General features: G+C 31.6%; 1 protein-coding gene across 3 annotated transcripts; it reads right to left on the bottom strand.

The window, feature by feature from the left end:
• Positions 1-8,823: 8,823 nt before the first annotated feature.
• On the bottom strand, positions 8,824-16,586 carry LOC109340796 (sister chromatid cohesion 1 protein 3-like). 3 transcript variants are annotated; one of them, XM_019578539.1, is made up of 15 exons: positions 16,416-16,586; positions 14,902-15,163; positions 14,765-14,811; positions 14,623-14,672; positions 14,440-14,507; positions 13,896-14,353; positions 13,697-13,808; positions 13,435-13,571; positions 12,829-13,343; positions 12,689-12,739; positions 12,162-12,201; positions 11,953-11,998; positions 11,458-11,593; positions 11,183-11,286; positions 8,824-8,834 (listed from the first exon to the last, which is right to left on the bottom strand). In XM_019578539.1, exons 1-14 carry the CDS (start codon positions 16,537-16,539, stop codon positions 11,188-11,190), a joined length of 2,145 nt encoding a protein of 714 aa, XP_019434084.1. In that variant the 5' UTR covers positions 16,540-16,586; the 3' UTR covers positions 8,824-8,834; positions 11,183-11,187. The 3 variants fall into 3 exon arrangements, 1 of the variants encoding a protein (XP_019434084.1); XR_002106839.1 differs by lacking the exon at positions 8,824-8,834 and adding an exon at positions 10,073-10,358 and having other exon boundaries at positions 11,133-11,286; XR_002106840.1 differs by lacking the exons at positions 8,824-8,834; positions 12,689-12,739 and adding an exon at positions 10,073-10,358 and having other exon boundaries at positions 11,133-11,286.
• Between the last annotated feature and the right edge of the window lie 11,161 nt (positions 16,587-27,747).

Here is a 27,747-nt window from a genome sequence, read left to right as displayed (position 1 = left end):
TCAAGTGTACAAGTATATGTTGAGACAGGGAAAGCAATATTGGCAAGTAGCCAAGTGGATTTGCATATTTTTTAAAGGGACTACAAATCTTAGTATCACCTTTGGTAGCCAACAAAGTAAGCCTTCATTCATTGGTTGTATTTATTTAGACTAAGTAGGGGATTTGGATTATAGAAGATCCACAATAGGTTTTGTCTTCACCTTTGCATATGGACCAATTATATGGAGATCATATGTTTAGTCTATTGTTGTTATGTCCATAACTGAAACAACGTACATGGCAACCAATTAAGCTTCTACATGCCAACTAGTTAAGCTTCTAAGGAAGTCATGTGACTTATGAGACTGGTAAATGAATTAGGCACTGAGCAATGTGACATTTGGTTGCGTTGTGATAGCCAGAGTGTTGTCTTATAGACAAAGAATAGGGTATATCATGCTAGGTTGAAACATATACATTTAAGATTTCACAAGATCGGAGAGTTTGTAGCTAGTGGACAGATGTTATTGCAGAATATTCACACTTCATAAAATGAAGCTAATATGTTAATCAAGTCAATTACCATGGACAACTCGAAGCATTATCCATGCTTGCTGAACACTCACTCATGCTAAACTATGGAGCGCCACCAACCCAATTGCGGAAGATGACGAGTAATGAATTCGCCAAGGTGAAGATTGTTGTGCAAATGAATCATGTTCCAACAGAATGTGCATTTTCTACATAAAACAACAATACAAATTATGAGTTTTGACTAATATAAAAAGGGTGTGGTAGAGGGCTATATATTTATGTTTTATGTAAACCTGAAACAACAACAACCACAAATACAAATTGTTTTTCTCTGATACATAGTAGTTGACACTCAATAATCATGGGGATGAAGATACTAATTGATTAACTGTTTGTTCCTAACATTAACTTTCTTCTTGATATGATTTATTGAGGAGAAAACTCTAACGTGTTTGAAATAATTTGCATATGGTATCTGCAGTCAGGGCACACACAAAATATTTGTGGAGTTTGTTGGAAAAAGAATTTACTTGTGAAGCGAATGGAGTTACAGAATTTTCATGTAAGAGGACAAAGAAGAACTGTGTATACAAAGATCAAGTTTAAGAATATAGTTGCTTTAAAAAAAATTACAATTGAACCGATATGCTTAATTAATGACATGCAAGTTTGTTAAAGTGTATTTAATTTCCATATATGATTTATAACAATCATTGTCTAAAACATTTCTGCTTGCCATATGTTTCCATTTTTTATTAATTGTTTTATGTTAACTAAGAAGCACTAATATTCTTAGTGACAAGTTTGATATAGTGAGAATGGGAAGAATTAGTGTATTGCAGTTCTTTAGTGGTTTAGAATATACAGTGAAAAGAACAAGAGTTTTATTAGGCGCCTTTTCTCCACGTTCAATCTGTATAGTTTATTAAGGGAAAACAAACACCTCTTAAACATAAGGCAAGCAAACGCTAGTATCATGAATGAAGTATTCTTTTAGCCCGGGGCAAATGTCTTACTCTGTCTTGTGTGAGGAGGTGTATGTATAAAAAGAATGTAACATCTATGCATTATTGGTGTAAATATTTATATATAGTCAATACATCATTATCATTTATTGTTACTTTTTTTTTGAATAGTTAATGATGATTGAAAATGAAAGGTGGATAATAGACGATAGTATATACAACTTTTACACACTTAGTGCATATAGTTTTTTCTCCTATAAAAATTGTATGCTCGTATTAAATGATATTAATCCAACAAATTATATTTTAATGAAAAAATAAAAAAATTGAGATTATTAATAAAAATTATATGCACCAATTATATGTTTTTCTATAGGCTTGTAAATGGCATTAAATAAATATATGCCTGAATTAGGAGAGACACATATAAGTCCATTTGGAAAAATGAATGAATTAATGTATTTTCCATGTTTTAATGAAGAATACAAGAAGAGAGAAATAGTTGAGTAAGAGAGTAAGGAGAAACATAAAGAAGAGAAATATAAGAGATTTTTGTAATGTTTGATAAAAGAGAGGAATGAAAGAAAATGAAGAGAAATGTATATATTTTTCTCTTTGGTTGGATATAAAGTAAATAGAGAAAGATAATGTTATGCATCAAATAACAAAAATATCTCAAAAATAAAGAAAAGAGAAAAAACGTTCTTTTACTATTAATTAAAAATAAATTATATATATATATATATATATATATATATATATATATATATATATATATATATATATATATATATGGTAAAACACTAGTATTTAAAACCAACAAGTACAAAAAGTTAAAAAAATTAAAGGACAATTATGACATTTCATATAAATTTATCATTCTTTCTCCACTTTCTCATCAAATTAGAAGATAAAGAAATTATGGTGGTTCTCATACAAATTTTATTTTTTTCTTTCTTTCTCTTTTCAAAACCAAAGAGCCAAAAATCTCTCTTTCTCTTCAACTTCTCTTTCACTATTTTCTCTTTACTCTTATTTTACTCTACCAAAGGAAGACTAAAGCATATGGAATGACTATAGAAAATTACAAAATAAGCCATCCCATACAGCAAACACACGCACTATCCCGAACTGGAATTATGACAAACCCTAAAAAATATGAGAAAACCTATCAAGATGAATAACATCCAAATCCACACTTTCTACAGTGACCAATTTGGGAAAATTTAAAAAAAAAATGCAGTATAAATAACTAGCATCAAATGAGGGGATAAGTATAAAGTAGCAGCTCAAAAATAAAACTAAGTAGTAGTAGATGGTTTTAAATTGGGTCAATAATAACAATCCAAGAAGAAATTATAAACTATTTTTTTACTATGATAGCTGTCAACACCCATTTTTTGTCCAACCCATAAGAACCTTAAAACTCTTTTAAATAAAAAAATAATAGAAATCCAAAAATGGTTTTCTACAAAATAAATAAACTTGTTTTTAGATTAATTTTCGAATTTATTAAAAACCATACAAAAATAAATAACAAAGCCAAAAATCAAATTTAGAATAAGAAGTCAAACCATTTATGTTAAGGTTTCTAAATTTAAATGAATAGGTTAACCAAATTTTAAATTTAGAATAATTGAATTCCAAAAAATGATTTTCCAAAAATAAATAAAAATTAGGTTCCAAAAAAACCCACAACATTTTTTATCAAAATAAAAGAAAAAATCAAATTAAAAATGGACTTCTAGAAGCCTATGCATAAAAAGAAAATAAATAATTATTTAGATATTTTGCGTAAGTCAAATATTAAACAAATAGAAAACTAAATGAAATTATTTTTTATTATTTTTATATTATTTTTCGAATTTATTAAAGTAAACAACAACAAAAATAAAGACATTATCCATCACAAGCTTCCTTTTATTCAAATTTTGAATTTAAAAGTGGAGGGTCAAAATTGTTCTGTTAAATCCCTAAGACTAAGTGATTAAGCTTTTCCAAAATTGAATTTTAAAAAGCTTAATTTCATGAATTCCATGGTATAATTTTTACTATAAACAGAGGTGTTGGGATTAATAAAAAACTACACTATATAAAAACAGGATATACACAAAACTATAATGTGAAAAGGTATTTGAGAAAAAGCACCGTGAGTGAGAAAACGAGTAAGAGAAATTGAGTTTGCTACTCACATGTGGGCGAGTGCACGGTTGAATTCTATTTTACCCACGAACCAACGAATCAGAGCTAACCCTGTTGCGGTCAACTTTTTCACCATGTTGACTGTGGGAATCAACTAATCAGTAGGAGAAACATTTGAAGGTGCACGTATATTCCACCGCACGGGATCTCTACCCACCTACACAAGGTTGAAATCTAGTGCCCTCCAGACAACCAGTCACGGGCTCTCACGTGGCCATTCCCCATCCTTCTACCATGTCATCACTCTTAAAGCCATCCCTTTATAATTTATTTTAATTTTTGGCAATAACAATATTCAATAATAAAAATCAATTTTCTTTTAGTAGTGACTAAAATATTAAATACTTTTTTTGGAAGATAAAAACAAGATTATTTTTTTATCCATAAAAATATTTTTTTAATTAAATCAATTAAATTAATAATTAACAACCATTTTCTTAAATAAGTATCAAAATAAAAAAATTTCACAAAAAAATAAATTTTGTCAACCATATAAAGGATGGAGGGAAGGTCGTCTCTGGTGGCTTCTTTCCTCTCAACTCATCATTCGGGCGGTCACACTACACCACTTCTTTCCTTAATTAAAACACTTAACCAACAAACATTTTTTCTACCAAAGAACTATGTAGCCTTATTTCATACCTAAAATAGGGATACGTAAGACCAAGGTTCATCTTGTTAAACGCAATAAAAATAAATAAAATTTTCCTTTCAAATAATTAATTAAATAACCAAGTAAGTTTAAAAAATATAATAAAGTCATATAATTTAATGAAGGGTACCGACTAAGACGGACAGATAGGGTGTTAATACATTCTCTACCTTGTAATCGACTCTCGAACCTGGATATCAAAAATCCAAAGTCCAATATAATTGAGCTAAAAGATTTTTCTACATTTTTTACTATAAAATATAGTGACAGTCTAATAAAGTCGTGCAGCCGAAAATCGAGGCGCGACAATAGCAAACCAAGAACTCTATTTAGGTATTATTGAACATATATTTAAGGTATTAATGCTAGTATAATTATCAACTCAAGTAGAACATGATAGAAGTCACTGATTGATCTTGTTTGTCATACATTTACATAAGTCTCATAAAGGAAAATAAGATTGAAACTCAGAGTTGTTAATTTTGTTACTGTCAGTATTTATGACCAGGGCATGAATTTTAGATGGCTCTTAAATATTTAGAGTCGAGGCATGAATTTTAGAAGTGTCTGAAAGTATGTAAGAGTATTAGATTGCTTAGGATTCATACTATTTTATCACGGGGTGCAGTAGGAAACAAGGTTCAAGGGTTAGTGACTACATGTTCAGAAGAAATAACACAATGCTATTAGGAAACTGTTTTAAGAGTTAGTAACGCCCAAGTTATACCTTAAATCATGAGTTATTTCGTCTCAGCCTACTAGTATTTTTCTTATATAAGCAAATATATTAAAAACGAGTATAAGGGTGTCAACCCAATTACATCTTACAAAATTGATCAATACAAATGGATTATAAACAAGATTTAATTTGTATCAAATTCAAATGTTGGATAAAACTATCATTTCTCCTCGAAAAATAATCTTATTCCTCAAACTCCAAATGCAGCAAATAACAGCAAACCATAACATTCTCCACAAAGTTTTCCAGTTACTAATTTTACATAGAGAATCATGAGTCTGGAGCGCTTCTACAATAAAATTAAGCACACTAATCTGAATATAAAACCAAGAATAAAATCATTTCTACACATTAGAAACAAAAGGGCAAGAAAGAAACAGATGATCTACGTGTTCATCATGCATAAGACACAAAGCACACTTCAAATCATTCGTCCCTACTATATTTCTCTAATGAAGTTCAGACTTAGTTCCATCCTCCCTCTGAGAACTTTCCACAATAAATAGCAAACCTTTGACGAAACACAATTAATCGCTACTGAATTCACCTGGGCCAGGTAAGCTGATTGCACCACATAGTTCATTGCTTTATCAAGATTTCATCTCCATCTATCAACAACGCCACTAGTGCAAGAATGACTCTGAGTAAGATCCTAAAGACTTCTCACTGAAACTTCCTCCCAATCAAATAAGTGTCTCCTCCACTAAATCTTTCAAGACCACTTCCCACTAATCCACACCCCACAGTATGCAACCAAAGCTTCCTTCTCCATAGCAAGCATATGAATAATCTCGGAAAGACATCTCTAAGACTTTATTGACCAAACCAAGTATCATGCCAAAATGTAGTCTGTAATCCGTCGCCAATTTCCTTCTATAAATTATCTTTCCACTAGTTAGGTCCATCACCCAAGGGTGATCCAATTTTAACCAAGTCCCTCCACCACTTTGACGATGATGGGGTAGCTTTGAAGACCCCATAAGCATCATACTTAGAATCAATCACTTTAATCCACAAGGCATCAGGATTCACAAGTCTTCTCCATTTCCACTTTTCCAACAGAGCATCATTATATCTAGTATGATCCTTAACACTAAAACTTCAAAGCTTTTTAGACTTACACACCTCGGACCAAGCAACCCAAGAATAACCCCTCTCTTATTACTCAAGAAAATTTCTTTGGAAGGAAATCATTTTTGACGTGTTGTTTCCCAAATCTTGAAGTCATATTATGTAATTGTCCAATTTTGGCGATATAGTCTGCCAACAAGTTTGCCTCCCTTAGTACAAACCATAGTTCAACATCCAAATCTTGAGCAAGCAAAATATGAACATTGTTGACAACCTCAGACAGATTTTGCAAACAAATCGATATTCCACATGAAATAATCTTAACTTCCTTTAAACAATCAAATTCCATGATGATATTATAAATATTCATACTCCATGTCGATCTCAAATTGAATAGACACGATTTACGCTAGGATAAAAGATATGATCCCAAAAGCTGCCAAATACCTTGATATCCATTGGTCTTCATGGTTATAAATAACACCACCCCTCTAATATGCTTAGACCCCACATTACAACTCCCATCGATATTAAATTTGATCCAATCATCTTGAGGTCTACACCAATCAACTCAAGCTACAACATCATTGTTGGAGTCATAATTGTCCATAGTATACTATTATCTAAAATCATGATGAATATTGTGAGTAACATAACTAACACTATAGTTTAAGGTACCAAGAATGGATGTATTCCTCCACCTCCATGACCACCAGAAAGAAAGATCATTAAGCCACAAATGCCGCCAAAGGAGAGCTAAATTCATACAATCTTTGAAAGAATGAATCATGTCTTCTACAGTAGTACCACATTGAATGCAAGCTGGTAATGTAGACATATTCCTTTTGAACCACAACATGTTAGTTAGGAGGGAATCATGAGATTAAAGCCAACACATGAATTTTACTTTCTCATATGCATTTAATCTCCACACCCACTTCCAAGAGACACGAGAAGAGATAACATAATCATTGGATTTAATCCACCAATAGCCTGAATTAGTCGTGTAATACTCTAACACGTGGTTAGCCTAACCCAACAATCAGAAGCATTAGTTACTATCGCTACTGGAAAATTATAAATGAGATCTTTCCCATAAGTAGGAATAATAGTTGACAATCATTTAAATCCCATGAGTCATCCTTCCAAAGATCCTTCACATGCACATTTGTATCATAAATATGGACAAAATCAACCATTGTGCAAACCTTACTTATCCCAATCAATTGTTATACCAAAAGGATTTTTCATCACATCCTATTTGCAAGTTGAATTTTTCTTTGAGTTCATGTGTAGCTTTCACAATGCTTTTCCAAATAGTAGAGGTGAAAGGCTAGTTAGGAGCGAAAACCATGAAACAATCACCCGCATATTTATCCTTAAAAACCTTGCACCATAGTTTATCATCATAATGATCAAATTCCATCTCAGCTCACCAAAGAGAGAAATATCACCTGAACTCGAGTCTCGATTCCCAAGACCATCACCCTCTTGTGTTTAGTAATAATATCCCACTAGATTAAGACTTCTGTTATTAACGTCACCGCCACCAATAAAGTTATTTGTCATCTTATCTATGTCATTGCAAATGCATTAGAGAGCCACATACTCTACATGGTATAAGATGGAATGGAAGTGATTACTAACTTAGAAAGGGAAAATCTTCCCTCTTTATTGAGAAGGTTAGACTTCCATGTAACCATACGCCACTTAATCTTCTTAATAATTGAATTAAATACAAATTATTGAAGCTTCCCTTGAACAAGCGAAATTCCAAATAATTCTCAACGTTGGTAATTGAACACATAGAAAAAATATTCATGAAAGTGTTCCTTCTTTCATTAGTCACATTCTTTGAGCACATGAACCTGAACTTCTCCATATCAACTTTTAAATTAGATGTCGTGCAAACATTGTCGAGAGATTCTGAGGTCATTTTTAATTGAGAATTTGATGCCTTGCATAATATAAGTACATCATCAACAAATAGTGGGTTTAAAATACTAGAACACGTCTAGAGAGCTTTATAGGGAAACAATCACCTAAGTTCACCTTCTATTGTATTATCAATGCAAACATCTCCATACATAGTATGAACAAATAAGGATACTTAGGATCACCTTGGTGGAGACTTCTAGACGGCTTAAACCTTTCTAGTTGTGATCCATTCAAAAGAAAATACATGACACCTAACCTCATGCATAACATGATAAGACTTAACTTTGTTAAAGTATATTGCAAGAACTCCCAATTAACTCTATCATCACATTTTTCCAAGTCCATCTTAAAGGCCATAACACATTTCTTAAAACCAAATCGGGAGGCATCTTGCACTAGTTTTAAATATCATCCCCACGATGTTCCAATACTACTTGGCCTCATCCTTAGAGATACTCTAACTCCCTCCTAAACCAACTATATCTGCTTCCAACAGCTCCCAGATCCATGAGTCCACAGTTATCCAAAATCTAAGAGAGCTTAGTTGCTATGTCAGAATTAAATTTATCGCCTCTAAATTCTAAAGGAATAAGAATCTCATTAAAGATAGTCAATAGAAGCACATAATGGACACGGAACTTCGAAGATTCATAAGATGCTCCCACAAAGACTCACAAATACTTAATATAGAGCTTGCATAAACAATACTACTCATCCATTCCCGAATCTGATATTAAAATCGAACCAGAATGACTTCAGAATGTAAATGTACAACTGATGTGTTATAGATGCTCCTATAAGTACAAAGAACTCATATACCACCAATATGGCCATAAGCTTCAATGATTCCATACTCTTTATAGCCCAAATCATTCCAGAAACTTTTTGCGCCTGTAAATTGGTATTGAGTTTCCAAGATGAAAGTATTTAAATCCTGAAATTCAATCATTATAAAATTAGATAAGGTAAGACACGAATAATTATTGTCCTTCCATTTTGATATCAAAAATCTCATGTTAATTCAATAACAATATGTAAAGCATTAACAACTTTTTTATTTGACCGGACAATAATATCCTAGTTATATTTCTTCGTAGAAGCATCTAATGTTTCCTTCTCCTCAACTGCATTCATATCCTCATGGCTCACAACCTTTAATGGGGTTGGGATCTCTCTGTTACTTGAATGTAAGATAAAGGAGAATTTAATGATTTATAAAAAAAAAATAATTAAAATTTGTATCATTAAAAATGATTTTTTAAGAACACATGTTATCATTTTTATTGGATCCTAGAGAGGATCTAGTTTCCCGCCAATGGCATCCTTCTGAGTAGGCACATGTTTGAAGTTCTCACTATGGAGTTACCATTTGCATTCCTACTGGAGGACCCCATTTTCAGCAGCTGAAATTGCTCCAGCGAATTTATCACCAAATTGGTGAGAGAGTGGTGAAGTTAACCGCTTATGGGATTCTTTTTCAATTGTAGTTTTCTTTCCAACAGTTTGCTTTTCAACGGCCTTCGATGTGTTGCTTTATTCTTGTCCCTGTATTAGTGTTAATTGCCTAGTCATTAAAAGTCATGGCTCGTTTTTTATCTCCCAATTGGTGTGATTCCTCTAAAGTACAAACAATAATTAAGACTGTTACTCCTGAATTAGTAGATCCATTAGTTTTGGTATAATAATGTTGGTTGAGCTCCTCTAAAAGACAATAACAACATAACTTTAAGACCCACAGCTCAAATTAGTGTACTTTAGACTAAATTGCAAGAGAAGCCTAGCCCACTGTGCAATCCTCCAAGAAGGGACTAATGCACCAATGCAGATCATATTCGCATGAGACTCAAAATGTCTACATTAAATTTAGTCCAACATTCATACATAAATATTCATTGTATGAAAATACCAAAATCAGACTAAATTGCAAGTTACATTAAATTTAGTCCAACATCATACATAAATTTAGTCCAACATCATATATAAATCCTCAATGGCATTGGCATAGTTTGATGTGTTGAACATGCTTAGCTATAACCAAAATCAGACTAAATTGCAAGCTGAAAATGTAATATAATCCTAAATTCTTTTAATGGCCAACTATATAGACCTAACAAAAAAAGGCCAATCCTTATAATTCATATAAACAAAACAAGGTGCTACTATACATGCAAGACAAAGTTACAAGCACCATTTATCTCCCTCCATGTTCATCGAATCACAATTTGCCTTGAGTGCTATGCAAACCTAACTGCATTTTATCCTTGGCATAAAACACAACTGCAAGTCAATAAAGACAAGTTCTGATTAGAGATAACTACTCCTTAACATGCATATCACCATTCAGCACAAAAGAACATTTCATATCAGGATTATTGAACAAAATGAAATTAAATTTAAGAACAAATTTAAAGTACTAATAACTATTGCATTGGCTCATTGAAGTTGTCTTTATTCATGCAATATACGCATATAATTATTACCTAATTTTTATAGTGGTCACAAATTTGCAATTAGAAAACTACTTCTAAGTTTAATATCTAAAGTATTTGCATGAAGAAAACATTTTCCATGGTTATTTTCAAGTTAGCAGTCATTTAATTTTAAAATTATTAAACACAGCATTATGATGTATTAAAAGAAAGAGAAAAAAATGTATGCACCGATTGTGTATGAGTTTTGTCACTACATCATTCATATTTAATCATCATTGATTCTTTAAAAAGGTAATTCAAATGAATGATGGATGATGTAGTGACTATGCTCCTAAAATTATCATCCAAAACAGTTTTGGTACACCGATTTTAAAATTCAACATTCTCACTAATCAAGTTTGAAAAGCACACCTTACATTCAGAATCCCTCTAATATTACTACAAGAACATAGCAAATAGTCATTTTTCAACTTAAATTGACTGTGTTATATGCATAAATTTACTCAATTTTTATACACAGCATTTTCCCTCTTGTTATATCTTGTATGAAAAGTACCATGGCATGTTTGGGTGATCAACCTAAAAGTAGTAAATTATCATAGAAGTATAGAATTCTTACCTATATTAGGGGCCCGAGCATCACAATAAATTGATGAAAATATTAAATACAAATATTAAATATGATCCTTTGAAAGTGAAGGGGTCAACTTCAAGTTAATATCACCATAAGGTTCATCTTGTTGTACGTCAACGAGTCCATGATTTTTTAATACCTACAATGCAACAGTTGACTTAAGCGCTATAATTACTCAAAATCATGCTTGCTTTTGAAGAAACATATTTTGTAGAAGTTGAATTGAAGGTAATAGGAAGATATAGTAAAACATATTCTCTGAACATAATTGGGGTTCTTTTCCAATTGATGGAAAAGTTTCGGAACTCACCAATACTTCAAAGAACATTCGAGCAGAAAGCTTTCTTGTTTTCCCTTGCAAGATCTTGTTCAAGCTGAGATCTTCGGCAGGTTCCTCCATAATTGGGGTAATAGGAGAATGATTTTTCAAATATTGAGCTACAGCCCTACAATTAAATAAGTGAATCATATTAGCAATGCTCGGGTAATAGAGAAGTGAAGTAAAGAAGCAATAGTACAGAAACATTCATGTTGTACAAAACAGTTGTTCTAAAACTGAAATTTTCTTTTTGGGTTACCTCATCATATCATTCAACTAATTTTCATTTTCTTGAAAATAATTACCATACTGTGGTGGTACTCATTTGGTTGTTTGTACGCAGATGTCTGAATGTTTTCAGTCTAATGCTAATGCATGCGTCTTAGGTATGCGATGAATAATCTAAAGTGACCTAGTTTATATGATATGAATTAATTGAACCAAAACAAATATCTCCCATTATAGTATGCATAAATGGATAAATACCTAGTCCTTGCAGACAAGTTGATACCTTTACTTGTACCTTGTGAACCTGCGATTAAATTACGTCTGTTATCTATAATACTACTAATGATAATAACAAAATTTGGCTATCCAATATCATCTGAGCGTCATGCAAGTAACACCACACTAAATAAGTAAAAGAACAGCACATCACATAATCAAATTGAAGATAACATGATAGTAGAACCTACTGGATGGTGTGTTGGTATCTGTTTCCAGAAAACAAAGATCCTGCAAGAACAAGTTTGACAAGTTATGGTAATGCTTCAATATAACCATTTAAAGGCAGTAACACAGAAGACAAGATTACTTGCAGAAATTTTTCTACTCCAAACAAGAAAGGAAACCACAAAAAGAAACACGGCAGAGAGGCAAGTATATTAAAAAGAGCTGCGAATGAATATAAGCAAGGTAAGAAAATATCTGGTGGGGTTTCATGCCTACTAATTTGAAACATGACTAACAGATAACTTGTGAGACAAGCATTGTCATTAAAACAATGATGATTACAGCACTTCACTACTGGAAAGACTTGACAACATGGCATATCATATATATGTATATATATATAGATCAATATCTATCTTAATGAAGCGATGTGTCACATGGGTGGATATATCCTCCTCATACATTCCTCACTCAATAAATAACAAGAATAAATGCTTTGTGCTGAAAGGAAACAAGATCTGATTAATCAATTTAAAACCTAAAAGCTTACTTCTGTTTCAGCAGAATTGATCAACTGATGAGTATCTGAAAGACCAAAGTTCTGAAATAATATGAGATCTTATTAACCAGAATAATCAAGTGATATCTAATTAACCAAGTGAGGTTGCTAATGACAACCTAAAATCTTACTTCTGTTTCAACAGAATTGGTCGACTGATGAGTCTCTGAAAGATCAAAGTTCGGAAACCTATCATCCAGATGTGTCATCATGGGTGTTTCCATCTCCAATCCTTGAACACCAAGTGATGCAGTTAAATCTGGTGTCTTCACTGTCCTCCCAGTCACAATATTTGTTCCCACAGTTGAAACTGATACGGACCTTAATCTTTGAGCTGAAACAGAACTTAAGTCATCTCCTCTAATGGGGCTCCTAGAATCGCCTTCAATATTGAGTTCAGTGCCCACATCATGAGCTGGGATAGTGAAAGGAGGAGTAGCAGTAATATTACGAAGGTGTTCAATTTCCATATCCAAAGTAGGTTCAGTATCAAGAAGCGTAGTAGCTGTTGGCTCTTCAAGGGTCTGGTTAGTTGGAGGAGTCCTTTCGATCCTAGCATCTGCATGATCTTCCTCGGAGATGGCCAAATGGGGTTTTGAACTTATATATTCCTTGTTGGATATGTCTAAAAGATCCTTGCAAAATCCTGAACATTAGAACCACAAATTTTCAGATGACGAGTTCGTGAAAACTAAAAGATAACAATATGCAAAATAGAAATATAAAAACCATCTTACCAGTTAATAAGGGCTGGTCAAAAATGTGTTCCTTCCTTCGGCTATTGTTCAATTTCCAAGTACCCAAACTAGAGGAGGGCATATCTCTTCTTTTCCGCAGTATATCACGGGTATTATTAAGTGCCCCTCTCATGAATCTACAAATAGACATCCCTATGAGTAACGAAAATGGAAAGAACAACAGAAACTTATAACTATATAGTTAAGTATAAGTTTAGGGGAAGGAAACAATTCAACAAAAAGTGAAATCCTAAAGCATTACTTATTTGTCAACACTATGGGCTCATCAAAGAACTGTTTTCTCTTCCTTCTTCTCCTTTGTTGCTGCTGAACCAGTGGACTTTCTGCAAGCATCAGATTGGGTGCACTATGTCCTGAAACAAAGTAAGGACGAACAAATTAAAGTTTTGATACTCTGGTACCCATATATATGTAAATGCAAGAGAAAAGTATGAACTGACCTACACCAACTTCAGCATCTAATGTGGGCCCTTGAGAATTGACTGGAGTTTGTGGTCCAGAACGTTGCTGAGATAATGCTGGCATCCCTTCAGAAGCCCTATCATCAATCATTTCAATATGATCCTTTTCATTCATAATTTGGTCAAGATCTCTGTTTGGTTCAGTACCATCCCCGAGATCTGGATTTACTAGAGGATTTTCAAGATTACGATCAGTATTGGCATCACGTATAATTTCAACTGGCATGGTCGCTTGGGGAGAACTGTCATCAGTAGGATCCAAAGCAACAGTAGCCTGAAAGCTGTCATCAGTAGAACCCAAGACAATGGTAGCCTGAGGACTGTGAATATTATGAGGGTGGTCACCACCAGTAGGCTGGGCAGTAGGCGAGTCTCTCCGAATACTTTGACTCCGATCTTGAAAATCCACATTTGTCGTTGGAGATTGAGGGATAGTGCTGTAGCCACAAAACAACATATTATCCATTGAGTCATAGCAAGGAAACACAAAAATCAACAAACTTCGAAAGTAAGAAAAGCTTACTCCTCCTCCATTGTTCTGACCCCGGAATCTGGCAGCACTTCAGTGTGTGAGGAATCATCTATCATGTCCTAAAAAATAAAAATAAAACATGATGGAATCAATTTGCAACTCCAAAACCTCATTATTAAAGAAAACAATAGGAACTAAATGCCTGTATTAAGGATATAACTTATAAGGCTGAACCTCATCAAAAGAAATGGCTACATAATGATCCATTGCAACAGGAATTTGATCTGCACATTGAGAAGTATTAATAGATCTTTAACTTCATGTTTTTACAAAATGTGAAGAGAAAAATAATTAACAACCCATCCACTTATATAACCTGTTAGAGTAATATCTTCTAGACTCCTCGTGTGAATATCCTCAGCCCTGCAACATATATCCAATTATACATATATCAAGTACATGTTTTTTTTTAAATTAAAAAAAAATAGGTTGTAAAAGCTCACAAAACGTTACCCATTATGATCTATTCCATCATCCAAGTTCAGTGCATCAAGGTCAAACGTGTTTGGTAGAGTGATAGATTGAACAGGAGCCTTCCTTGCATCCTCTGGTAAAGTAAGTTGTATAGAAGCAAATGCTTTGCTCAAACCAGTCAGAACAGCATTGCAGTCATGAAATAGATAATCAACTTTCTTCGAATATATCCGAACAACACCCAAGAGAAGGTGACCTGACATTCTCAATGCGATCGGAACCCCTGGATCCATTATATGCTCTATAGGAGACATTCAAGAAAAAAATGTTAACTGACATTGTTAAGTCAGATCCTCATATCATAAGCTTACTAAAATGAAGAATATCCAAATGCAAGTTGTAGGATACAGAAACTAGAATGCAGGATAGGAATTATGAAAACAAAACATTTATTCAACAAAAATTCAGTAATGCTTTGTATTGACCAATAGAGACAGAAACATTTCCATGTCTCACTAAATCCAAACATTGTCACATATTCTAAAACATTTGTATTTAGCTAAATCATTTTCATGTCTAGGGAATAAAAAGAACACAATGAAAAGACATCACACCTTAAGATAATTCATTCCCCATTGTTTTAATTGCTTGTGAGAATAGCATTTTTCACAAGGTAAGGCAATGGGGAAACCTGGAAGGGACAACTATTGTAGCCATTTTCCTTTGCTCTACAACCAAAACTTAGTTGGAAACCCTTTATCAATGTTGTTTAGGTTCTGTAATGCTTTGCACACTCCATACTCTTAAGTAAACGAAATCCATGCATTACTTAGGCACTGTTTCTCCCTTAATTTAACTATCTTGCAATGTCATTTCTATGCTTATAACACTTTATACTAGAAGTTTCAAAGCTTACATGTGCATAACTCAAAAACTAGACAGTAAGCAATCCAGTGATTTAAATAGAAAATGTGAATTAAATGGGGAATGATACAATTATGCAAGAATATCATTAGCAAAATACACATCTATCTAACAAAACAAATAAAAAGATAAAAAATGCAATTTTCAAAATTAACATAATTAAATTTTAATAAAAAAATAATTAAAGTCATTAAAATTAATCACATAGTCCCTTAAAGAGAAACATAGCCTTTGGAAGATACCCAGATGGAGTTTTGATAAATTATTCACACAAAAAGTTAACTTTACACCTTTAAAAATTATTAAAATAAAAAAATTACAGAGCAAGTATTATGTGTCATCGACCTTATCAGTTTGGTCACTAAAAAATTGAAAAATACAAATTGATAACAAAAAATTTCAAGTGTATGTCAAATTAGTTCATTTTAGGTTCAAATTAGTTCATTTTAGGTTCAAATTAGCCCTATCAGGTATTGTAAAACATAATAAAAATGATTAATTTGACCCATATTTGAAACTTTCAGAAACCATCTTGGTTTTTCAATTCTTTAGAAATCAACCTCATAAAGTCGAAAAAACATGACGACGAAAATAGGTGTTTACATGTTGTTTTGAGAAAAATGACTTACGAACTGTGGAGGGAATATCAGTGGATGTATAATGAGACTTCTTGAGCCTGTGTTGAAGATGAGCAGCGATCCACACTGTTGAAAGTGGCCCTTTTCGCGCCAAAAAAGTGTGTGAATAGAACATTTTCTCTTCTTCTCTGTTGGGTCCTTCTACTTCTGCACCAACAACAACAAAAATTAAAAGTTTAATTGAAATAATAAAGACCCATTTGGAAAAAAGGAGAAAGGAAGCATGTGGAATAATAAAAAATGAAACTTTAATCGAAATAATGAACAAAACAAATGTTACCTCTTAATATTGATAACAATAATAATGATGATAATACTATAAATATTTTCCAATGTGAGAGGAAAGTTCATTGAATGAAAAAAAAAACAGCAGAGAGAGAGAGAATGAGAGATGTTTGGTTAGGGGATTTAGGTTTTGTGTAGCGGTGGTGTGAGTGATAATGGGAGTGAGTGTTTTGTGTGTTGAGAAAGTGAATAAATGCGAAATAATTGGCGCGGGAAACAACGAAAAGAAGTGGCGCTTTATCGTGTCTCGTTCGGTTTGAGTATTTCATAAGATTGGTCTAGCTTACATGCAAATTACAATATGGCCATTCCTTTTTTTTGCACAAACGGCCATTCGATTTTTAATATATTTGTGAAAATGATTTTTCTTGTACACATATAGAAGTTAAACAGCTTTTGGTCTGATTGGATTTAAAATTTCAAAAAACGAAGAATATTACTTTAATTTTCTATTTCATTTTAGCCACACCAAAAAAATTAAGAAATGTTAATTCAATATACATTTATATATAATTATTAAGTATATATGATGATATTATTAGATAGATTTCTTGATTCAAAATACAAAATCTCTTTCAATTTAAGGTTATTGTATTCAAATTATAATTATTAGTGTGTTGACCGATCTCAATTACCCACATTCTTATTTTTATAATATGGAATTTATCATTTTTATATTATTTTATTTAAGAAAAAACAATTTAAATATAAAAAATACAATATATAAATTCAATATAGAGAAAACTTATAGTAGTTAATATGATATACATAAAACATATGCAAATTTCTTATTTTGTGCCTATAATAATTATTAAAGAGTTGTTAGATGTTTCTTTATGTTATTATTAGATGATATTCTTGGGTTGCGAAAAATAAAAGATAGAAATAAGACATTTTGTGGAAGATTAATGATATATTGATATAAAAATGAAAACATTTAAAACAATGTGTTCAAGTTTATAGTAGTTATTAATAAGAGATATTACAAAAGAATAAATTTGGAATATAAAAATTATTTATAGTGGTGGTTATTACTTGTTTTGCATTTATTAATAATACTAGCATGTTGACAAACACATACACACTCTTATTTTATGATATTAAGTATTAAATTTGTATTTTTATTTTAGAAAATTATAATGTTTTTTGTTGGATGTACTTCATGTTATAATTTTTGTATTTATTATAATATTCAACTTAAAGTGATATATATTAATTATAGTTATCTAGGATTATATGTTTTTACTTTAGAAATAAAAAACATGAAAGGCAAAATGGGAAAATAGAATTATGGTAGTAATTATTTCAAATTTTGACTTTATATAGTATAAAAATATAGATATTAACGACTCAAACTTTAAATTTTAGAAATATATAATAAATTATAAATAAAATATTTAAAATTATAATATAATCTGAAAATAAAATAAAGGCTAAAATAAAAATATTAAATTATAATTAACTTTAGTTTTCATGATGAGGGGTATCTCTTTCCACTCTTGTTCCTCTCGCCGCTCCAAATGTTCATTGGAAAAATAGTATAGAAATTTTCACATTAACAAGATAATAGATTGCAATCCCATATCATTAAAACGAAAGGTAAATCATATTAAAGTTCATAGAATAAAAGGTAATCATCATTAAAACGAAAAATCAAAATCTAATCCAAATATTGTGTTGGGTCTAAAAAAGGTGATTGGGAATATCTTAAGAATTTGACAGCCAATGGATGAAATCCATCCCAAATATAGAGCAAGAGTTAAAATCTAACCTTATAACAAAAATTAAAGGAAAATTGAGAAGCTTAATATTCTTTATGAAATAATACAAAAAAGACACAAAAATGGAGAAGACGACAAGGAGTAAAGAGGCGACGATGACACACTCACGATAATAGCTTTGCTAAGTGAAGTGAACTCTCTAGTGATAAATTAACAATAAAGATGACGGCGGCGGCAAAGTAAAGTTTGAACAATTAGGGTTTTATATCATCCTCGTGTTACCTATTTGTTTGCGTATATATACAATATCCGGTACCTAACACATGCATTGCACGATTATTTTAATTAGAATTTATATAGAATCTAGTAATTATTTATTAATAATTATTTTAGGTATAGAAAGTGTCTCAAGTGAAAACATAGGTTATTATGATAAATAAGAACAACTAATATGAACTATTGGATCTTATTTGAACAGTCAATATTAAAAGAAGTTATTATATGACTAATAACTAACTTTTAATCATAATCATCTATATATGGTTGTAAGGTTCAGATTTATTGTTCTCATAGTCTCTATATGAGAATTGTTCTCACTTGAATTTACTCTATGTATAGATTGACTCAGGTGAGAACATTTCTCATAGAATAAATACGATAATAATAAATATGGGTCTTATAACCATACATGAATGATTATGATTAAAAATTAGTTATTTATTACATGATAACGTTTTTTAATCTTAACTATTCAAATAAGATCAAATTGTCCATATTAATTATTCTTATTTTTTACAATGACAATTGTTCTCACTAAACCACTTTGTATATATGCATATGCATGTGTGAGTTAATTTTAAGAAAATTAAATCAATAATTAAAAATAAATTACATTTTAATTAAATGTATTTATATCGGGAAAGATACTAAATTATTACCAATGAAATAATTAAGAGAGAAACAACTTGCATTTTTTAATTCAATATACATGAATTTGGTCCAAAAAAATTATATATGTTTGTTTATTGAGTATATTGATTTCAAGTATTCATGAGTATAATTATTTAAATTTGTGAATTTTAAATCAATATACTTTATAGTCCATCCTGCTACTTAATGTTAGGTAATCAAGGATTCTATACATACCTAAAAGAGATTGAATATATGTGAGGTTACGTCACTACTTCAATAAGCTCACACAATTTTTCACACTATTGTGTATTTTGTAAGAGAAATTTTCAATTCAACATTTTCCTTTTCCAAACACTTGCAACTTTTTAATGCGTTTTTACATATAGAATTAGCAAATAAAAGTTATGGTTTCATTTTGTAAATTGAGTTCATTAATCACATTTTGAAGATCACTAATATTTTTCTTATGTGACTAAATTAACCCTTTTTCATTACAAATCTTAGCAAAATTCTCAACTTCATCATGTAATTGAAAATAATTGTCACGCCCCAATTTTCAAGGAACACCAGTTAAGTGACATATTAGAGATCTAGAATGTATTAATCTTTAAATTAGAGATCTAGATTCAATAGTCAAATACGGGTGAGATAAGATATTAATACCATATCCATCTATATTAAGATGATATCATCATTAATTGTATAGATTAATTTGTAACATAGGCTTGTTAAAATATTTATTATTATTATTTATATTTAGTTATTATAAGAGACAAAAATATTTATTTTTATTTTTATGTCTAACAAGAATTCATCTTTTTCATATGTATCCCTATATGAAATAAGGAATCAAGACTTACGTAGTTCTCGGTAAAAATGTTTGTTAGTTGAATGATTTTATTTATTTTATAGATTTTATGAGAAGAGACATTGCTTAATCATAGTTTATCATCTCTACCTCAAGAGAGTGAAATAATGCCCTTTGACCACTACCATAATTCGGCTTAAGGAAATAGAAATCACAACATTGATTCCTTCTGTCTTTCGATCTTTAATTATTTTATCTATAATGTTTAAATAAATGGTTAATCATTTTTCATTATTTGTTCAATCATTTCAAGAGAGTGAAGTATAATCCTTATTATATTTTATTATTTAAATTTCTAACTATTAAATTAAAATAAATAAAATAATATAAATAATCAAAGAACTAATTTGTTTATTTCCATTTGTTTCTCAACTAAAAAAAGAAAATGAGTTATTGTATAGTTTAGTGATTTATCATTTTTATACAATAACTATTTAAAACTGTTTTAATTTTTATGCATTATGGAATTTTTTATTATTATTTGTTTTAATGTTTTAAGGATAAAAAAATGAAAGAAATAAAATAAAGTTGAGGATACACATTTGGGAACAAAATCTAGGGCAATGGAATGAAGGGTAAGACCCATCCACAAATGTTCTAATGCACCACTCATGATTTTCTTTATTTCTTTTGCGGTGACATAATTATCCATCAAATTTTATGGACACAATTAAAGTGGCCTTTGTTTCCCACTATTGACTGGTATGGTCGACCATAAACTTCCATTTCCCTTTTCAATTATGAGAGGAATGAGATGAGAAGTTTCCTAATTTGCTTAAAGACGTCTTTTCTTCTAATGTAATTTGTACAACTTGCCCCAATGTCATTTTGACCAATGAGGAGAATAATTGAACCCAAAAATGTTGGCCAATACAACTTGGTTGGGAGTTTCATTCCAAAGTGTCCTTGTTTGATGTCTTTTAAATAATAAAAGATGTCTCGTTGTACATATTCTAAACTTTCAACCTTTGCTCAGAGGCTATAACTTAGATTCAAAAGGCTGCCCTAGTCTGAGTGATTGAAGAATGACAATAATAAGTCTTTAACTCAAGGATGTTTATTTAACTTTTTCTAGTTTTGCCATAATACTTAGTGTAGGTACATGTGGAGAATTCTCTCTTTTATTATGATCATATGTCGCCTTTGTAGGTTTTTGACTAAGAACTACTATCCTTTTATAAATTATCCTTGTTGGTTTTCAACCTACCACTGTTAAATTTTTTGTAGTTTTTTAGTGAATACTCTCATCTGTGGTACTCTAACTTTAGTTGAAGAAATGTACTACGTGTTTGAGTCATTGTTGAAATTGTTCTTGAATATGATTCTTGAACGTAATAATACAAGATCTTCCCCTTCTTATTTCACCCCAATTTTGTGAAAGCAAGTGTGAATTGCATGATTTTGATGAAGACAAAGCTTGAAATTTGATGAAGACAAAGTATGGAGAAGGACAAATCAACTACAACAACATTGAGGATCTACACAAACTTAAGATAAAATTTTCATTTCTTTAGATTCTAAGATGTTTTGAATGGATAGAGTCTAAGTAAGATGAACCTAATGATAAATCTCACAAATTAGAATGATGATCATGATGCATATGAGATTTACATTCATACATGATTTAGGTGCATTAACATTCATGCATGACTACATGATTTTGATACATTAAACAAGGTTGAACTTATATCCTTCCAAAATCATACATTAGTAAATCATGTTAGAGGTTCATACCATATTAACTAAGTGTTTTCATAAAAAAAATTAATCAATTAAGGTTATAATTAATCAATTAAATCCTTGCAAATGGGAAACTGTAACACCGTGAAAATTCCATATATTTTATTAATTATTTATTTTTAACAAAAATTAATTTTAGAAATTAATCGGTAATGAATTAGGCTAAACCTTAGTTGTGTGTTAGTCGTTTTTTTGTGAATTCCTATCTTGTGGTAAATTTTCGTAATTTTCTGTGACAAAAAGTTTTTGGACTGCTGTCGGGTCCAAATTCGCCCAAATTCGGCCCAAAAACGTGTTTTTGAGTTCCATAGCTCAGAATCGAATTCCGATTGCACCTTTGCCTTTGAAATATTATTTTGAGTCATGATAGACATCAATTTTATCCAAAATAAATTTTTAAATATTTTTCCACTCTGAATTCGGCATTTCGAAATTCTGACCGTAATCGGAAGATTTTAATATCCAACCAAGTATTAGCCAACAATAATTGGGCATGGTCTCATCACGATTGTTTCGAAATTTTATTTTGAGTCAGGATAGACATCATGTTTATCCAAAACACATTTCTAAATATTTTTCCACTCCAAATTCGGCATTTTGAAATTCTGACCGTAATCGGAAGATTTTAATATCCAACCAAGTAATAGTCGACAATATTTGGGAATGGTCTCATCACGAATGATTCGCCGAAAAAGTCACCCCATTTTCCCGAGTGAAACTTGCGTGGCAAACAAACAAAAATACTCATCTTTATACTAAATTTCGTAAACCCTTCACTTACCCATTGCACCATTAATCTTGGAAACCCTTGGTTTGCCTCCATAAATCAGATTCAATTCCCCTAACTCTAATTTATTCCACTTAAAAGAGCCATAAAACCCCTTGAAACCCTTGGCTTGCACCCCCTAATCTAAATTACTCTACTTAAAGAGCCCATTTAAGGTAGAGAAACCCTTGGCTCTACATTGCATTTCATTCTTCTTCCTTTGGATTTTCGCAAGAACTTCGAGGTAAACCTCATCCCTTTTGTTCTTAATCTTTTAGAAAATCTAACCGTTCATTGTTTTCGATATTCGAGTATGATGTTTATGCATATGTTACGAACATTTTCAACCATCAAAATTTTCTAAAAAACCTTCCTATCTTTTGTTATACGCAAGAACGCGAAAAATGAGATTTTCGTGAATCTATAAATTGTTGTTTTGGAAACCATGAAATCTTGTTGTTCATGGAGCTATTTTAGTGTTTTGAATATATGCATGTTATTTATGTTGATGAAAGATGATGATTTTGAAATCAAAGAAATATTTTAAATCGAAATGTCATTGTGATCATGAGATCAATCCTTGTGAAAAGGTGTTGAAATGATCATGAACACGATAGGGATCAGGAACGAGACTTTGGAGGATAAAGGATGGTTTGGGATTATGAATCTTGGACCGGATGGATGAAAGTATCAGATGTTCTTAGAATGAAGTAAAATGATGTTTTTATCTTAGAGTTAGTAGGAAAGCAATTTAACTCGCGAATCATTGATTTGTGTTTTGTGTTAGTTTTGAGGCGTTCGAAGTCGAACAACCGACCCATTCATGGAAAGGGAATCAATCACGCTACAACCCAAGGTGAGAGAGAATACATCATGACATAGTGGTGTCGGAATATGACACCCGGACCTTCCAACTATCTCAAAAGTTGGGAGTTATTTATGTTTTGTTAGAAACTCATACTTAACCAAATGATTTTTTGTCTGGATTAAGTACGATGTTTCTTTAGGCTGAATACCCCTAAGATAATATAAAATATCAAGTCTTGTGGTTGTTATCCGTGAAGGAACACCACTCGAGAAACTAAAATGCATTGGGATAAAAAATAGTGGAGAGTTTCGATCCGGTATCCCAAAAGGGCGAGGAAAATGGTCCTGGTAACTGGAACACCTCGCCCGGGCGAGCCAGCCTTGCCTGGGCGAGGGAGAAACATAGAAGAATGGTTCTAAATAGTGCTTGGGTGAGCAACCCCTCGCCCAGGCAATCGAACATTCAATTTTGTTTCATAGTGAAAACAAATCTCTAAGATCATAATGGGTGACTGGATGTAGATTACAATGGTTGGCAATCGAACTAGGATAAAATTGATTGTGTGAATTTCTCTCATCCCTACTCCTTTATATTTATGCAATTACCAATTTTGAATTGAAATTCATATTAGGATTGTTACATAAATGTCTTTGCATGATTAATAATATTAATTGAACTGTTAAAGTGTATGTAAGAAAACATTGATCACTGTATTTCATTGTGTCAAGAACAAAAGATTTTCAAGAAAACTAATCGAATTAACCGATTAAGTCTATTATTAATCGATTAACTAAAGCTTTCTATTAATTGATTAAGTAATCTTTTAATTGATTAAAACCAGTGAAAATCAACAAATATCTTTTTTAACTGAATAGTTTTTAATTGTAAACCAAATCACCTATTCACCTTCCTCTAGGTGTCTTAGAACCCTTGTTACCCAACATGTTTTTTAGTACACGACTTTTTGGAGACACCACATTGTTTTTTATGGTTAAAACATAGAAAACTCTCTTTGATCCCAATTTAGGATAAGATGGTATTTTAAATTAGAGATTTGGATTCGAGAGTCGGTTATGAATCATGCAAGGTATTAACATCCTATCCGCCCATACTAAGATGATATCCTCACTAATTGCATAGACTTTATTATACCCTTAATTCATAAGCCTAATTAATGAAATAATTTTTTTAATTTTTTGTATTAATAAGAAAGGAATTTTTTTATTTTTTATGTTTGACAAGTTGTGATCTTACTCCTACATATCCCTAAAAGTAATAGGAAATCAAGACTACATAGTTCTGGGTTTGAATTTTGGCAAATTGGTTGGATTTGAAAAAAAAAGTAAAAATTTGTTTGAATTTAATTGAAGTGGAACTAATAGATAATTAATCAACATTGACCGTTTAAAATCTCCCCAATTCGATAAATAGAAGATGTATTATAAGTGACTTATGACTTGTATTGTGTCTTTCTCCATGCTTCGAGCCGGAAACTAGTTCTCAACTCGAAGTAAGGGGAAAGACACAATACAAGTTGTAACCTCATTATTGAATTCCAAAAAAATAATTAAAACATTTTTAATTATTGAGTTATTAATTTTATTTATGTAAACAAAGAAATAACTTAGAATGATGATAGTAGGATTATAATTAGATATAGAAATTTGTTATTAAAAATTTATTATAGGATCGCGCCTCTTTTAATAAAAAAAGAATGACTTATTCACCAAAAAAAACTAAATAAGGAAATAATAAAAAGGTAAAAATGAAGGATGTAAGTCCTTCCTTTTAAAAAGTAAAGATAGCTCATAGAGGGTGGATACATGAAAATGGAGGGTTTGGAATCGTGTAGAAGAAGAAGGAAGAAATGAACGACATCCCTTTTAGGAAGTGATGGCCCAACCATGGCGAAAGCTATTAGAGCAAGCCGGTGAGCCGAAGAACACTGGAAAAACATGATTTCTTTTGTGGAACAACTCATTTAGTCGGCCTCCACGTTCTCTCTCACTTGGGACGAACTAGCGACAGAGGGAGGTACTCGGTGAGATGCGAGGTCTCTATCAGGCGGTAGAGACAGATCTAGTCATCCTCTCCACCCCCTTATGGATATATCCGGCTAGGGTCATATAGCTACACATGGCGAGAGGTAGGAGAACATTCATGGCCTTGTTGGGGAAAGGCCAACAACATGACTATACTCTCTTCCTCCCCTACAAAGACGTAACCAATTAACTATAATCTTAATTGATTAATTGTTTTATGAAAATAGTTAGTTAATATTTAGTGAACCTCTAACTTGCTTAACTAATGCATGAGGAATGATTTTGAAATGATATATTTCAACTTGTTTAATGCATCAAAATCACGTAGTCATGTATGAATGCTAATGCACCTAAATCATGTATGAATGTAAATCTCATATGCATCATGATCATCATTTAAATATATTAGATTTATCATTAGGCTCACTCAAGTTAGACTTTACACATTTAAAACATCTTAGGATCTAAACAAATGAAAATTTACTCTTTAGCTTTTGTTGATCCTCTTAACGCTTGAACTTGAGTCTTCAATGTTGTTTTTGTTGTTGTTGTTGATTTGTCCTTGTCCATACTTTGTCTTCATCAAACTTTAAGCTTTGTCTTCATCAAAATCCTGTCATGCATACTTGCATTCACAATATCTTCCTTTTTGATGATGACAAACTAATCTTGCGTATCTTGCATCTTTCTTTGATGATAATCAACTTGTTTTGACATTTGTTTGAGCCTTAAAATTTGCACCCTCTCACTTTGTGCATATGATATATTTATATTTGCAGAAGCTTGTAATGTAAGAAATTTGCAAAACATAGACAACAACCTTTCTCCCCTTTTGGCATGATCAAAAAGCAACGTTACATATATAAATGAAACAAAAGTAAAGAGATAATGCAATTATTTTCTGGCCTTAATTGGTTATACATGGTCAATCGATTAAGCATGTTCTGCTTTAACTTGAAATTGCAACTTTTGCTGCTCTTAATCGATTATGCTTGTGTTTAACTATTTAAGTAATATATTTCAGCAATTTAATGAAAATTGCTTGACTTTTCCTTGGGATTGCAAGTAATGTTTAGTTTATTCAACAAGTATATCAATGTATTGATGAAACAGTAAGAAATATGATTATAAAGATGTGATTAACACAAATATTTCATTCAATCGATCCATTTCATACATTGTTCAACATAAGCAATAAAACAATGATAACAACATGCTAAATACCAAAGGAAAACATAATTTAAAGTAAATAGAGTCATAAAGTCATGAACAACAATGACCAACAAAACACACACCTTACAACTAAACTAACTAGGACTACTTATTATCGGCCTAACTAGACTAGCTACTAGGAGGTGGTTGTGGAAAGCCACCAAAGGTCGAGAAAAGAAATTTAAGATTATCAAAACGAGCCTTGGTTATCAATTCTTGTCTTTGAAACTCAACCATGATCCTATCTTCCATCTCTAGCATCCTATCATCAATGCGCTCATTCAAGCATTGTTTCATAGCATCCAAGGGATCCAAACCAAAAGATGGTTCTTGAGGCATGTTAGGAGCCTCATTAGGTTCTGGTGCTTGGTTTTGCTCAGCTGGATTTGCATCCACTTCGTCATCAGAAATCTCAATAGTAATTTGATAGACTTCTTGATACATCCATACTCCACCATATTTATAAATGCTCATATTGTAGATCAGACTATCATCAATGAGATGCTCTCTGGGATTTATAGCAATTATCTCCTCATTGCATGTGTCAATCCCAACATGCTCTATAACACGAGAGATAAATATCCTATAAGCCAACAATCTCGAGGAAGAAGAAGCGATGCCATAAATCAATTTCAGAATCTCAGCAGACCAATTGATCATAATTCCTTCCTTAATAATATACATAAGCATTAGATCATTGCTAGTTGATTGGGCATAGTTTGTGTTTCACTGAACCAATATTTATGCATTGGGATAGTGCAAAAGCCTATTCTCGACGGTCATGGAGCCAGCCTTCGCAAGCTCACCTTGGACATAGTAATGCGGTCCTATAAGGCAAGACTTATACATCTTCATGTAGTCATAAGCATGCCATAACTCATTGCTGCAATCACCTAGAGGAGAGCCATCACTAGCCAAGCCTCCATCTTCTAAGAATAACTCCTCATTCTTAATAATCAACCTTCTTTT

This window comes from Lupinus angustifolius, unplaced genomic scaffold (assembly GCF_001865875.1).
Source record: "Lupinus angustifolius cultivar Tanjil unplaced genomic scaffold, LupAngTanjil_v1.0 Scaffold_253, whole genome shotgun sequence".
Lineage (NCBI taxonomy): Eukaryota > Viridiplantae > Streptophyta > Magnoliopsida > Fabales > Fabaceae > Lupinus > Lupinus angustifolius.
The sequence above is the reverse complement of the archived record's forward strand: the minus strand, read 5'-3'. Positions and strand labels throughout refer to the sequence as shown.